Below are 15,049 nucleotides of genomic sequence, written 5' to 3'. Positions count from 1 at the left end.
AGAATGTAAATGTTAATAAACTGAACAATGTAAAAGGAAAGATGAAACTGACAATGTGGGACATTAAATGAACAGGGGATGGGTAGGGGCCCTAATATCCTTGCCCTCAAAAGTGGGCAGTTGGAATTATCTGTCAAAAATGGATGGGGCCGGGCGCGGTGGCTCATGCCTGTAATCCTAGCCCTCTGGGAGGCCGAGGCGGGTGGATCGCTCGAGGTCAGGAGTTCAAGACCAGCCTGAGCAAGAGCGAGACCCCGTCTCTACTAAAAATAGAAATAAAAACTATCTGGACAACTAAAAATATATATAGAAAAAATTAGCCGGGCATGGTGGCACATGCCTGTAGTCCCAGCTACTCGGGAGGCTGAGGCAGTAGGATCGCTTAAGCCCAGGAGTTTGAGGTTGCTGTGAGCGAGGCTGATGCCACGGCACTCACTCTAGCCCGGGCAACAAAGTGACACTGTCTCAAAAAAAAAAAAAAAAAATGGATGGAATAAGAAATAGAGGCCTGAGTATATTTTTTTCAAGTTACAAAATTAGCCAAGAACAAAAAAGGAATATCAATGTTAACCATTGCAGGGAAGTGGAGGGAAAAGTGAGGCAGGGTACATAAACAAAATCCTCATTGCCATCTTGGGGAGTCAACAGGATATTGTCTAAATTTTATAAACCAAGAAACACTATATACGTATTATCTAGAGTTGTGAATGGAACCATTGTTAGAACTAAGACCAAAAATTGTGAAAAGGTGGCTTTGAGGGGCTGGGATGGAGATGGAAAGGATTGAGGCAGGGGACTATTAGTTTTTAACATATGCTCTTCTGTACTATTTGATTTGTTGCCATGTATATGCATGGATTTAATAAAAGTAAATGTTAAAAACTCTACATTGATCTCATAATGAAATAATTACATATCCTATGAAACTTTATGAAAATATCTAAATGGGTATATGGATATCCAGTTAGACTTGCCTCCATAGATGACAATCATAGTGTAATGTACCTAGAATGTGTTTCTCAGAAGGGTTGGAAAGGACATTCTGGGACTTAAAACATCGGAGGAAGTATAGAGCAGTGGTTAAGGCTCTGATATTTGTTATCCCACTGACCGAGGTTCAAGTCCTCTCAGTGCCATTCCCTTTAGTTAGTTGTTTTGCCTTGGGCAAGTTACCTCTCTCACCCTCAGTGTTGCTTTTTGTAAAACCAGGCTAGTGCTCACACCTTCTTCACCAGTAGAAATGTAAGCTCCTCAAGAGCAAGGGCCTCCTCTGTAGAGGTGCCTAATATGTAGTTTGTGCTCATTTTCTGGTAAACGACCCTATCGTGCCTTACAGACTTGTGCTGAGGAAGGAGTCAACGTACAAAGAGCAGGGGAGAAAGAGGGTTAGTCCAAAGGTGGGTAAGAGGTTTCCTCATCTGTGGGAAATTTGCCTTTTGTTTAACAAAATGTAGTCATTTTGTTGTGGAAAGATAGCCCTCAGGGCTTACAAGTTACACAACGTGAATTAAATTGCCCTACATATAAGAGGGGAAAAATTGAGATTTCACCAGCAGCTCAAGAGAGAGGACATAGGAGCCTGGAACTGGAAAGGAGGGGATCTGCCAGTATGCTGGGGGACAGAAAGGGCCCAACAGGGATGGGGCATGGGGCACAGGAGAAGGGACAGTTAGTAGGCCTTTTTCGATGGTAGGAATGGCTGTGAAAATGTGAAGAACAAGAAAGTCTGATGTCCAGTTTAAAGTTGATGGCTATGCTGTGCTGCATGACTTAGATCACTAAAGAAATGATGGGGAGCCTTGGAAGGAAACTTTTGCCACTCTCTCTCAGCATTATCTCTGAATTTTCCAAAATTGTTCTGTATAGTTTGGGGGAAAGGAAATGGGCTAAGATAGGATTGGCGGTGGGGATATTCTGGGCTTCCCACTTGAGCTTTAGGGGTCTGGAGTCTCGGATGCTTCCAGGATTAGACAGTTTCATCCTGGCATTCTGCACTAAGCAATCCTTAGCCTGTCTGTCCTTATCTCCAGAACAGAGCTGCCTAGTGATAACTCACCTTTTCATTGTTTCCATTTGCTGATATGTAGGATCTATATGATCTCAGGTATTTGCTGATCTATGGAGGCTGGAAGTGGGTCTGAGACCCAGTGACCTAGGTTCTTCAGAGTTTATGGGTGGATGCTTTAGATGAAGATTCCAAGAGTTCATAAGGAGACGGTGGGAGGAAATCTGTCTGGTCAAAGGGTAAAGATTGTTAACTAATTTATCTTTTCTCTTCTGATAAGGTTGCCTCCTGTCCCCTGATCCCTGATCCCCAGGTCCTAAGATAAGGGTGTTTGTGGTATTGTGTTATGAAGATGGTAGAGTTGGGAGGAGACCGGGGAAGTTTGGGTTTAAAAATCTTTGGGAATGCCTCTCTGATGGACTGAGATTTTGCCTGACTTCCTTGAATCCAATAATATCTCCTAAGTTTCTGACTCTGTATTCCTTTAAGTTACCCCAGGATCCCAAAGACAACAACTGGTACCTCAAACATTGTGAAACTTAACATGTTGGTGATTGTAACAGAAGGTAGACTTACCAGAGGGGTAGATTTAACAGAGGGTGCTCCATGGGTCTGAAATTGCATGAACAAAGGCTCCTAGGCAAGAGAAGGCAGGGCACATCTGGTAATAGTAAAGTGTTCTGTTTAGGTGGAATATAGGCAACTATATCTAGTGCTTAGAAAAACAGCAGGAAAAAGGCTGGAAAACTAATCAGGGCTAGATTTTGGTGAGCTTTAAAATTGGGCTCAGGCATTTCTTGAAAAAGCAGTCGATACTCATTGTTATGAATACCCCACCTGCCATTCACATCTCAATTCACTGCAATGAGGAAATTGCTGCATAGGATAGAGTCTGAAATAACAATGGCTTAAATAAGACATAAATTTGTTGGTCTCACCTAAAAGAAATCTAGAGGTAGGCAGTACATGGTGGCTCCATGAAATTCTTAGGAATCCAGGTTCTTTTTAGTTTACTGCTCCACTATCCTTAGAGTGTGACCCTAGTCTTCATGGGCTTTATTCCAGGAGGCTATATATCTAGCTAAAAATCAGATGTCCTCTTACTAAGGAAGAAGAGGAGAATGGCTATCAGGGTAAGCAATTAGCAATCTATGCCACAAATGTCTGCACTGAAACTATTCCTTCTAAGGTCACCAGAGACCACCACCCAATCATCAGAATCCCTAGACATCTTGTCAAGGTCTTACTTTTCTTGACCTTTTGGCAGCATTCAGCACTATTGACCCCTCTCTCCTTTCAAAACATTAACTCTCCTTAGTTCTGTGACACTCCTTTCTCTTGCTTTTCTCCCTATCTCTTTGGTCACTCCTTATCATCCTCTTTCGTGGGCTCCTTTTTCTCCACCTATACTATAGATGCTGCTGGTCTCCAGGGCTCTTCCTTTGGCCCACGTCTCTTCTGTCTAGCTCTACACATTCTTCCTGGGTGCTCTTGCCCTTTCTCATGAATTAAAGGACCATTTATATACTGATGACTCCTAGATCTGTAACCTCAGCCCAGACCTCTTTCCTGAGCTTCAGACATGTATATTTAACTGCCTATGGCACATTTTCACCTGGATGTCCCACAGGTGCCTCAAAATCAATGTTCATTTCCCCTCAAACTCACTCCTCCTTCAGTATTCCATATCTCAGTGAAAGGGAGATCCGCACAACCTCTCAACTTAGATCCCCAAGAGTTCCCTTTGATACTTCCTTCCTCACCCCTCTCTCCACAATCCAATTACTCATCAAGTACTACTGCTTTTTATTCCTTTACTATATCCTGAATTCAATCACTTCTCACTGCCTGCTACCACTCTAGGCCCAAGCACAATCATTGCTTCCAAGGATGACTACAAAAGTCATAACTACTCTTCTTGTTTCCAAGAAGACATCTAATCTGTACTCCACACAGAACCTAGGATGTTCTTTCTAAAACAGAAACCTATGTCGTATCCATACCTAGAATCCTTTGACAACCCCTCAATACTTTCAGGATTAAGACTAAAGTCTATTATTTGGAGGGGATGGGATTTGGAGCACCGGAATTTGAAGAAAAGGAGGGGCTATGTCTAGTGTGGATAGGAGAAAAAACCTAGGAGGCAAGAAGGTGGTGAGCATTTGTCACAAACATGGAGGAAGCAATAATTCAGAGAAAGAAAGGAGACAGGAGAACAGAAGCCCACCTTGAATACGTGGGAAATGTGTGTGTGTGTGTGTGTGTGTGTGTGTCTTGAATTATCCATAGAACATAGGGATTCATGATAGTTTATTTGCATAGTAATGGAAAAGGTGACCTCATAAAGCAGAAGCCTTGTGACCATTTGAATTACATATGGATGTAGGAAAGATATTGAATATTATTTCTGCAACTGACCACTGTGCTGATTTTATTATGGTTTCTATTAACTTTTTAGTTGATACTCTTGGATTTTCCAGGTCTGCATTCATATACTCTGTAATTGATGATGATTTTGTCTACTTTCCATTATTTTTACATTTTATTTCATTCTCTTGAATAGACCCAATTGCTTATGTGAGTTTATTATGTGATAGACATGCCATTTCACACCAGTGAGGGAAAAGATGGATTAGTTTGCATATGGTGTAGGGGTAAGAGACTATAATTTTGCAGAATAATCAAGCTGAATTCTCATAGAAAACAAATTTTGGAATAATCATTTAAATGTAAATAATAAAGCCATAAAAGTGCTTGGGAAAAAAATGGAGATTGTTATAATGTAGCAATGTGGAAAGCAATTCTAAGCAAGAAGCAGAATTTAGTAGTAGTAAAGGAAAAACTGATATATTTGAGTACATAATAATTAAACCCTTTTGTATGGCAAAAAGTATCCCAACATGAAAAATATTTATAATATGTGACACATAAATATGTGAGACACATTGCTGGGGGAATGTTACTCCATGTACTTTTTGTGAGTAAGCTGACAAATTTTGTATCAAATGGAAGACTTTTTTGTAGCATTTGAGTTAAGAAAAATACCATAAATTTAAAAATGCCCAACACAGATACCAGGATGTTCTTTGCAGCATTGTTTGTAATAGTAAAAAAAAGAAGGAAACAATCTAAACATCTACCCTATACTGGACTGGTTAAATAAATCATGGCATATCCATACAAGAAAAGATCATGCAGCTGTTAAGAAAAACGTGCATTAACAGAAAGATGTTTAAAATATAACTAAAAAAAAAAAACAGGTCACAGAACAGTAGGTATAGTGTACCATCTGTGGAGAGAAAACCCAAATAATTAGTACATGAATAGAAAAAATCTGGAGGAATGTACATCAGAATGTTAATAGTGGTTAGTTCTGGGGGATGACATAAGGATGGCCTTTCATTGGTATGTTACATATTTCTGCATTATTTGAATTTTACAACGACAACACATTACCTTTGTAATAAGAAAAAAATGAAGATATAAAAATAAATACATTCAATGAATGAATTGCTTTCAGGGGGTGGTTTGGGTTGGGTTGGAAGAGCTTCAGACCGAGCCTGGTACAGTGGCATAAACATGGGCTTTGGCGTCAGACAGCCCTGAGCGGGGCCCCATTGCCCCACCCCCCGAGGAAGGCGAGGGGGGGTGGCAGGGGGCTGCGGAAAGGGGCTGGGCTGGGCTAGGCTGTCTGCAGCTCCAGTCCAGGAGGCTGAGACTTCGAGAGGGACTGAGAGAGGGCAGACGCATCCCGGACTTGCTCGAGGACAAGGTGAGGGCGTTGAGATTGGGGTTTCCTGGAGGCCAGACAGTGGTTCCAGCCCCCTCGAACCCAGAGCCAAGCAGGTGGGCAATTCTTACTGCACCACTGCAGCTGGAGCAGGGGTGACCTGGAGTGGGGTGTAGCAATGAGGACGACTGAGAAAGTAGTAGGCTGTACGGACTGGGGAGCAGAAACTATCGGAGGACTAGGGGAGAAAAAACGGGGAAACGGGAATGTTCGGTGGGGGACGGGGAATACGAAGGGGGAAGAGAATACTGAGGGGGAGTGGAGATCCAGAGGAGAGAATAGGGAATGCAGAGAGGGGTTATGGAATACAAGGGGGCAGGGCGTGCATAGGTAACATGGAGGGGGATGTAAAGAATGGGAATAGGGAATTCTGTGGGGTAAATAGGAAATGCGAAGAGGGAGGGAGTAGGGAGAGAGGCAGAGGGAATACGGAGGAGGGGTATAAGGAATGAGGAGCAGGGAGCGGGGGAAGGGCAGACAGGCTGGGACAGAGGCCCCCTAGGGAGGCGGAAAGGGGCGGGACCACTTCCGGCCTGGAGAGGGGAGGGCAGTTTCTGAGTTTCGGAGGGGCTTGGTGACAGTGGACGCACTTGAGAATTGTGGCAGGACGAGGTGAGAGCGGGGCCCAGTTTTGGATGACAGCCTGCTAGGGGTCGGCCCCACCCTCTCCAATCTGGAGGAAACCTGCTGTAAGGACCGGATTGTACCGGATCCATCTGGCTGAGAAGGGAGGGGACTGGACCCGATTTGGCTGGGCCCAAGATGGAATCACTAGCTAAATATTGATTTGAGGAGGGGGTGTTAATAGGGAAGGGGCGGAACCAAGATGCGCTTTACCCCTGTTTGGAGGGGGGCGTGTTAGGAAAAAGGGCGGGACCGGGAGACACTGGAATTGGTAGGGTGGGTGTGAGTAGGGGAGGGGCCGGGACCACCAGACACTGCGACGATTTGGGAAGGAGGCTTGTTGGGGAGGGGGCGGGACCGAATAGCACTGCGGACCTGGAGAGGGGCGTGTGTTGTGGCAGGGTGCTGGACTGAGACGGAGATCATTGCGCATGCGCAATATGTATTGCTAGAAAGGGGCGTGTTGAGAAGGGCCAGCACGGAGACGGGCTAGCTACTTAATGCGCATGTGCACGGTGGACATCAAAGAAACGGCTTGTGCTGGGAAAGCGGGCGGGGCTGAGATGGGCCCCCGCAGCGGGCGCGCATGCGCTCTATTGACCTGCGGCTGGAGGGGGGTTGCACTGGGAAAAGGGGCGGGGTCCTCAGAGCTGCCGCGCTGGCACATCTTCCTGGAGAAGGGGAGGGTGCGGCTGCAGAGAATTGAGACCTAGACGCTTTGGATTCCTGTATCTGAGAACAGAGTCGTTGGGGTGGGGGAGGGGTTTGGGATTGGGGCCCTAGGGAAGGTGAGGATCAGCCTCCAGGCAGAACAACGAAGAGGAAGTTCAGTGGGCTCTCCGCTTGACCCAGGCCTTCTCCTCTTCAGGCACAGCTCTTGCCAGGCCAACTTGAGACATGTCTGATACAAGCGAGAGTGGTGCGGGTGCAACTCGCTTCCAGGTAAGGCCTCTTTTTGTCCTCTTCTCAGCTGCTTTTCCTCTGCAGCCTCTGTTGCTGTCCCAAATCCCTTGGCACTTCTCCTCCCATCCTTGTCCTTCCCCACCCACTTCCCTGCCTGGGTGCCCCCCAGTGGAGGAAGGGAGAGAGGGTGGGCGGGTCCCTCTTCTGCCATCAGTTCTTGCTCAGAGGAAGGGGAGGCTTTGTTGGGCTGAGGTGGTCAGCACACTGCAAGTAGGAGTCAGTACAGGTCAGAGAAATGTGGCCTTGGAATTTTGGAGCCATTTGCCTCCTTAAGGGTGGGGAGAAGGTTCGTGAGCTTCTCTGCTTCCTCTTGCAGGCTGAAGCTTCAGAAAGGGACAGTGGGTCGACGATGCAGACCCTACTGACAGTGACCCAGAATTTGGAGGTCTCAGAAACACTGAAGACCTCAAAGGCACCAGAGGTCTCAGAGGATGTGAAGGTCTCAAAAGCCGCAGGGGTCTCAAAGACCACAGAAGTCTCTAAGACCCCAGAGGCTCAAGAGGCAGCTGCCACCCAGGCCTCAGCTACCACTCAGCTGACTGATACCCAGGTTCTGACAGCTGAAAAGAAGAGTCCAACAGCTGACACCAAGAAGCCGAATGCTGACCCACAGGCTGTGACAATGCCTGCCACTGAGACCAAAAAGGTCAGCTGTGTGGCTGATACGAAGGTCAATGCAGAGGCCACGGAGACTGAGGCTGCTGCCTCTAAGGCTCCGGCAGATGAACCTGAACCCGAGGGTGCAGCTGCCCAGGCTCAGGAGAATCAGGATACTCGGCCCAAGGTCAAGGCCAAGAAAGCCCGAAAGGTAAGACCTCTGCAGTCACCACCCTTGCTTTTGCACTCCTCTCCTTTCATTTGGTTTATTTGTTTTACAAACATTTAGAAAGATCTCTGTGCTCCTCAAGGATGTGGGGAGCACTGAGAGAAATATACTGTAATCCTGTGTTCAGAGAGCTCGCAGACTGGTAGGGAGATGAGACAGGAATACACGTAGTTGCAATCTGAATGTAATGTGGTTAATAGTTACATAGTAGCTACTATGTGTTAGGCGTTGAGCAGATTTTCTGGTTAAATCTTGAAAGTAAGTCTTACAGACTCAATTTTATAGAGAAGGAAGTTGAGTCCCAGGGAGGTGAAATGGCTTGTCCAGGGTGTCTCATGCAGAGCCAGTGGTGGACAGAGAAAGAGGAGAAGCCTCAGGCTCCATCCTTGGGTTGCTCCTGGCCTTCTGGGGAGATGAAAATCCCATCTAGAAGTCAGTGAGAAACAAACCCTGCATAGTCAATGTCTAGTGAATCAGGCTGTTACTACAGGGGTGGGATTAGGGAGTACTTCTTGGAAGAGATGGGGTGAGGAAAAAGGACCACTTGCATCATCTGGTGATGTTGAGCTTGCTCTCTGTTGATACAGGTGAAGCATCTGGATGGGGAAGAGGATGGCAGCAGTGATCAGAGTCAGGCTTCCGGAACTACAGGTGGCCGAAGGGTCTCAAAGGCTTTAATGGCCTCAATGGCCCGCAGGGCTTCAAGGGGTCCCATAGCCCTTTGGGCCCGCAGGGCATCAAGGACTCGGTTGGCTGCTTGGGCACGAAGGGCCTTGCTCTCCTTGAGGTCGCCTAAAGCCCGTAGGGGCAAGGCTCACCGTAGAGCTGCCAAGCTCCAGTCATCCCAAGAGCCTGAAGCGCCACCACCTCGGGATGTGGCCCTTTTGCAAGGGAGGGTAAGAACTCTGTCCTCTTCATTCTGCCTTTTCTACTGCCTTGCCTGCTCTCTTCTCTGCTATCTGCTCAAGTTTTCTGCAAACTGATTTAATCTTTCCATCTTTTCCTATTCTCTCAGGCAAATGATTTGGTGAAGTACCTATTGGCCAAAGACCAGACAAAGATTCCCATCAAGCGCTCAGGTAGAGTCCCTACTAACCCTCCCCCTGCCCTGAACTCTGCCCTCCATTGCCCTCTTGCCAATGTGCTGGGGGCATCCCTTGCTCTTAGGCTCCTATCTCTGTCCTCCCAAAATTCTGCTAGCATCTCTGTTGATAAGCTCAGAGCCTAGTTATGCCACATGTGACATGTTTGGCAAAGGGTCTATAGCTTGGGTGTGGGGGTCACCTGGTGTCTCTTCAGCCCAGGTGCTTGCAACACTCTCCCCTTGCAGACATGCTGAAGGACATCATCAAAGAATACACTGATGTATACCCTGAAATCATTGAACGAGCAGGCTATTCCTTGGAGAAGGTGAAGGGGCAGCCCTGGGGGATGGGTGCAATGGGGAAGACTTGAATCCAACAAAGGTGTACATGTCCCTTCAAGGGGGAACCACAGAAATCTGCTAATCTAGCCCATCACTGTGCTGATGGGCAGACAGTGGCCTAGGGAGGTGCACAGACTAGCCATGGGTTACACAGCAAGTCAGTAGTGAAAGCATAGCTAGGACCCAAGCCACCCAACCTAGTCCTGGCTTCTGTCCGCAGCTGGACACATCCTGTCATGTATTTCAGATGCTCACCTGTCCCTTCCATTCCCCATTCTCTGGCTCTCTAGATTCCCACTAATCACAGAGATGACATTGATGACAATAGTACATTTGCTGTGTTTACCGGGTGCCGGCACTTAGTTACGTGCTTTATGTGCATTATTTCACTGATTTCTCACACGCCCCAAACCCCTAGGTACACGGGAAGCTGCGGCATGCATAGGAAGTTGAATTTTGTGATCTCACAAGCTCTTCTCCCTATCCACAGGTATTTGGGATTCAGTTGAAGGAAATTGATAAGAATGACCACTTGTACATTCTTCTCAGCACCTTAGAGCCCACTGATGCAGGCATACTGGGAACGTAAGCTGGGGAAGGGCTGGGGTGGGGGTGGGGCTTCTGCTTTTGTTCATGGTTCTAGCCCTTCCCTGTACTCCTTCCCTACATCCTCTTAGAGAGTCAGGAAAGACAGGGCCCCAAAAGCCCGTGTCCCAGCTCCCACAAATAGTTGGAGCCCTGCACTCAGTAGTGGTGCCTGATTATGATGGACTGAAGGCTGTAAGAGACTGGGGTGGGCATTCCTGCTGTCAGGTTTCCTGTCTCTCCAGAAGTTTCCCAGGAAAGCAGGCCTACTGTTGCTTGTCTCTCTTCCTACTGAGTCCCTGGCCAGGCCTTGGTTAAGTGGTTCTCAAGGAGAGCTTTGTGGTGTTGGTGGACCAGGAGACATGAAGGGCAGGAATGTCAGTAGGGCCCTGCCTAGAATTCTTTTGGGGCCGAGGGGTCTGGGAGAGAAAGAAGGGACTCACGTTGACTGGGTGCCTGGGTTGTACCAGGTTGACAGGCATCCTTCCATCTTCTTGGCAACCTGGGAAGGGGAAGATGTGATTTTCTCATTTTGCTGAATAGGAGACTGAGGCTCAAGAGTCTACGTGCCTTGCCCAGGGTCACATGGAGCTTGAAGCGTAGACTCGGCAGAATTCTCCCATATCTGAGGAATCTGGGAGAGGCTAGCCTAGTGAGCTGGCTAGTGTGTCTTTTGCAGATGGTTGCTGGGCATAAACCTCTCTGTCCTATTATTCCCTTAGGACTAAGGACTCACCCAAGCTGGGTCTCCTCATGGTGCTTCTCAGCATCATCTTCATGAATGGAAATAGGTCCAGTGAGGGTGAGTGGCTTGATGTGTAGCTGAATGGGTGGCCATGGTCTGGATTCCAAGTGTTCATTTTCTGTCCCTCTCTCCTCTTGCCTCCCCTCGCAGCTGTCATCTGGGAGGTGCTACGCAAGTTGGGGCTGCGGCCTGGGTATGATTGGGCTCTCTCAGCGCTTGCTGTCCATGTTGTCCTTTGGCAAGAGAGGACGGTCCCAGGATTGCATCAGCCTGGTGGTCTGGTGGAGAGGGCCCAGGGTTCTGACCTGGGTGGATGGGGAAATGGTCCTGAACTCTCTCCTCCCTCTTTCACTGTCTCTTGGGTTTCTATGGAGCTTCCCTCTTGTACTGGAAACCTCTCTTCCACTTGGGAAGTGCCTCAGCCCTGATTGTATTGATTTGTTTATTTGTTTTTGTTTCTCTGCTCTCAGGATAAATCACTCACTCTTTGGGGATGTGAAGAAGCTCGTTACTGATGAGTTTGTGAAGCAGAAGTAAGTGTCTTTGTCTGACGTTGGTGTGTTCCATGCATTTGGCCTGTTCTCAGAACTGAGTGATAAAGCCATGGTTAGTGCATGTGTGCGTGCGTGGTGTGCATCTGTGTGTGTGTGCATGTGCATGTGCATGTGTGCAGGTGGTAGGTTATTCCTGGGGCAGTGATGGGGAACAGGAACAGCACATCTTTCCTTCTCTGTTACATGTACTCTCACATTTGTCTTCAGAATAACCCTACAAGGGAGGGAATATCATCACCAGCATTGTGTACATATGTAGAAACTGAGGCTCAGAGAAGTGAACTCATTTGCTGAGGCTTACACAGGTAGCAAATGCAAGAGTTGTGTTTAAAATTTGGCTCCAAAGCTATGGTTCTTTTTACTCTGCTAACCAGGGCTTCATAAACATTAATTTCCATAAAGCAATGCCATAGAATGACAGCCTCAGGCCCCCAGGTACCATGCTAGGAACTTGACTTGTACATCTCATTTCATTTTCATAACTACCCTGCAGAATAGGTGCTGTCATCCCATCCTCGTTTTCCAGTTGAGGGATCTGGGGCTCCAACAGGGAAAATCTGAGTATGGTCCACAGGTGGTAAGGGGCCCATTGGGGCCTGGAGCCCAGCCCATTTGACTTTTTGGCCAGGACCCACCCTATCCTTGGTTCTTGGAAGACACAGGAGCACTCACAGGCACATGCATGTGCACACAGAAACACACACACATGCACACGAAGGCACGGGAATTCAGGAGTATGCATGGAGCACGCTGCTCTTGGCTGACTGTTTCTTCCCTTATAGGTTTCCTAATCATTTTCTATAGTGGACCTTTCTTTCCAGGGCTTGGCCAGGCTGCAGCTCAGACCCTTTTAGGTGTGGTGGGTGTGCTCAGAGCAGCGGGCCTGAAGAATGGCTCCTGTGTTTGCAACTCACCCAACAGGAATCTGGGGTCATTGTGATGAAGGGCACAAAACTTGTGGTCTCCCTATGAACAAATTCCCTACACATATTCCCCCTGCCCTTCTACATGGCTTCTGGGCAGGAACAATAGGGCTCAATATTGGAAGAAAAACTGTAGTATTTAGTGGGGGAGGTTGCCATCTAGAGCCGGTCCAGTCCATACATGGGTGGGCTATGTGTGGTATTAGAAATAAAGGTTTTGAACTTTTCTTTTCAAGGTACCTGGACTATGCCAGAGTCCCCAATAGCAATCCCCCTGAGTATGAGTTCTTCTGGGGCCTGCGCTCATACTATGAGACCAGCAAGATGAAAGTCCTCAAGTTTGCCTGCAAGGTAATTGGAGAGCTGCCTGATCTTGGCATATGAAGGGCATGGGGTGGCCCTGGCTGGGGCAGGCTATGTGCAGAACAGCCTGCAGTTCGTATCTGAACAATCTGAAGCCTCTGTTAATTGCCAAACGCTGTGCCAGGCACTTTATCTGAATAATTTAATCCTTACAGTTAATATGTCATTGCCCTATTGCAGATGAGAAAACTGAGGCCCAGAGAGGTTGGTAGGTGACATGTCCAAGGTCACGGAGCTAGTAAGTGTCAGAGCAGGGATGGAAAATTAGGTGCATAATTATTGGTAGTAGTTACTGTATTATTACTGTTATCTACAGCATGTAGCATGGTGCCTAGCAAACAGTAGGTGCTTAATTCTCTGGTTATGATCCTTCTGATGGTTGTTATCTGTTTCAGGTACAAAAGAAGGATCCCAAGGAATGGGCAGCTCAGTACCGAGAGGCAATGGAAGCAGATTTGAAGGCTGCAGCTGAAGCTGCAGCTGAAGCCAAGGCAAGGGCCGAGATTAGAGCTCAAATGGGCATTGGGCTCGGCTCAGAGAATGCTGCCGGGCCCTGCAACTGGGACGAAGCTGATATCGGACCCTGGGCCAAAGCCCGGATCCAGGCAGGAGCTGAAGCTAAAGCCAAAGCCCAAGAGAGTGGTGGTGCCAGTGCTGGTGCCAGCACCAGTACTAGTACCAGTGCCAGTGCCAGCAGTGGCTTCAACGCCAGTGCCAGCCTGACTGCCACTCTCACATTTGGGCTCTTCGCTGGCCTCAGTGGAGCTGGTGCCAGCACCGGTGGCAGCTCCGGTGCCTGTGGTTTCTCCTACAAGTGAGATTTCAGGTATCCACCTTGGTTTCACTGGGGGCAGTAGGGGCTCATGGGACTGGGATGGGGAGCTGGGTGGTCTAGGAAGGCCCAGGCTGGAGAATGATGCAGAAAGTGTACGAAGACACTGCTTTTGACATTTTATTCTTTGCTGTTTGCTGGGTATCAATTGACTCTTATTTTCTTTGACTTGTGTTTTCAGATACTGTTAATCCCCGCAGTCTTTCTCTTCAAGCCAGGGTGTATCCTCAGAAACCTACCCAATGGAGCACTCTAGGCAGCCACTATCAATCAATTGAAGTTGACACTCTGCATTAAATCTATTTGCCGTTTTCTGAGTCTATTGCTTTTTGTGGTGGGCTGTCACATATTGGTATCACATTTAAAAATGGATGAATTGGGAACGTTTCCACCTTAATCTATGCTTAGTTTGAGGCAACATTGTTGGATTCCCAGGAGCGAGATTAGCATACCTTTCTGGGATATGTAGGGCCCCATGTCTAGCCTGCACAGCAGGTAGGATTTCAGTGGATGGAGTAACGGGCATTGTAGGCACAGAGGAAAACACTGTGAAGAAGAAGCATGAGGTGGGCAAGTCTGGAGCAGAAAGCATAGGTAGAAGAGAGTGGACATTAAGTGTAGAATCTCCTTTTGAGAAATTTGGATGAGACAGGAAGGAGAGAAAGGGAGGTAGCTAAAGGGGACTATGAGAATAGGGAACATTTTCTTGGGGAAGGAGAGAAAGACTTGAGCAGGGCAGGAACCAATGGAGAGGGCGAAGTTGAATGTTGATTCCTACAGCCCAGTCCCTGAGGAGGTGAGAGGGGATGGGTTGCCAGAAGGCCTGGGAGAAGGGACTGCCTAGACAGGACACAGATGGGGAGTATAGAAGCATATGGAGTGGTGGGGAGGCCCCAGCAGAGCATGGAGCTCATGATTTTGGGGGGAACAGGCAAGGTGCTCAGTAATCTTGGTGTAGCATCCCAAGAAGACAAGTAGTGGTTTATTCCAAGGTCCGTGTTCTACTGTTTGGGTCTAGAATAAGAACACAGGACCCAGGGCAGTGAGTGGATGAGTCTGTATCTTCACTACTGTGTCCACGGTGCCTGACATATAGTAGGTACACAGAGTGGTGGAAGAGGTGACCGTGAGGCCCAAGCAGGCTTGGGGAGGAAGGATGACAAGAGTGTATGATAGATTGGGGGGTCCATGGACAGGAGTCTCAGTGAAGTCCATGAGTGGGGGCAGAACATTAAGTGAACAGGAGTGCCTGCCGTATGTCTGGCAGTGTTCCAGGTATCTGGGAAGGGGTGTTGAGACAACTGGAAGAGTGAACTGGGGGACTAGTCAGACAGACTGTGGGATGATTGTATTTAAGAAGGCAGAGCAGAGAGAGGTCCAAAGCGTGGGTGGTTGAAGGGAAGAGAAGATGAC

At 47.7% G+C, this 15,049-nt stretch overlaps 1 protein-coding gene and 1 non-coding gene across 4 annotated transcripts; both read left to right on the top strand.

Annotated features, from left to right (window-relative positions):
* The first annotated feature begins 5,572 nt into the window (after window positions 1-5,572).
* Window positions 5,573-13,948, top strand: MAGED2 (MAGE family member D2). 3 transcript variants are annotated; one of them, XM_045538449.1, is made up of 13 exons: window positions 5,573-5,777; window positions 7,288-7,361; window positions 7,699-8,190; window positions 8,796-9,104; window positions 9,224-9,287; window positions 9,539-9,618; window positions 10,125-10,219; window positions 10,942-11,021; window positions 11,115-11,157; window positions 11,435-11,497; window positions 12,678-12,792; window positions 13,200-13,630; window positions 13,818-13,948. In XM_045538449.1, the coding sequence occupies exons 2-12, from the start codon at window positions 7,317-7,319 to the stop codon at window positions 13,620-13,622; spliced, it is 1,809 nt and encodes a 602-aa protein (XP_045394405.1). In that variant the 5' UTR covers window positions 5,573-5,777; window positions 7,288-7,316; the 3' UTR covers window positions 13,623-13,630; window positions 13,818-13,948. The 3 variants fall into 3 exon arrangements, with proteins under 3 accessions (XP_045394405.1, XP_045394406.1, XP_045394404.1); XM_045538450.1 differs by having other exon boundaries at window positions 5,763-5,851; XM_045538448.1 differs by lacking the exon at window positions 5,573-5,777 and adding an exon at window positions 6,312-6,407.
* LOC123628990 lies at window positions 12,379-12,507 on the top strand. The gene has a single exon (XR_006731865.1). It is a non-coding gene; the product is annotated as a small nucleolar RNA SNORA11 (small nucleolar RNA).
* Window positions 13,949-15,049: the final 1,101 nt, after the last annotated feature.

The sequence above is a fragment of the Lemur catta genome, chromosome X, assembly GCF_020740605.2.
Source record: "Lemur catta isolate mLemCat1 chromosome X, mLemCat1.pri, whole genome shotgun sequence".
In the NCBI taxonomy this organism is placed as follows: Eukaryota; Metazoa; Chordata; class Mammalia; order Primates; family Lemuridae; genus Lemur; species Lemur catta.
This window is presented reverse-complemented; position numbering and strand designations above follow the sequence as displayed.

What these genes read in the sequence shown, in the direction of transcription:
- MAGED2 (XM_045538449.1), top strand. Translation starts at nt 7,317, where the DNA reads ATGTCTGATACAAGCGAGAGTGGTGCGGGTGCAACTCGCTTCCAG. An exon ending in GATGCAGGCATACTGGGAAC is followed by an intron (nt 10,220 to 10,941) that starts GTAAGCTGGGGA and finishes TTATTCCCTTAG; the next exon opens with GACTAAGGACTCACCCAAGC. An exon ending in GATGAGTTTGTGAAGCAGAA is followed by an intron (nt 11,498 to 12,677) that starts GTAAGTGTCTTT and finishes TTTCTTTTCAAG; the next exon opens with GTACCTGGACTATGCCAGAG.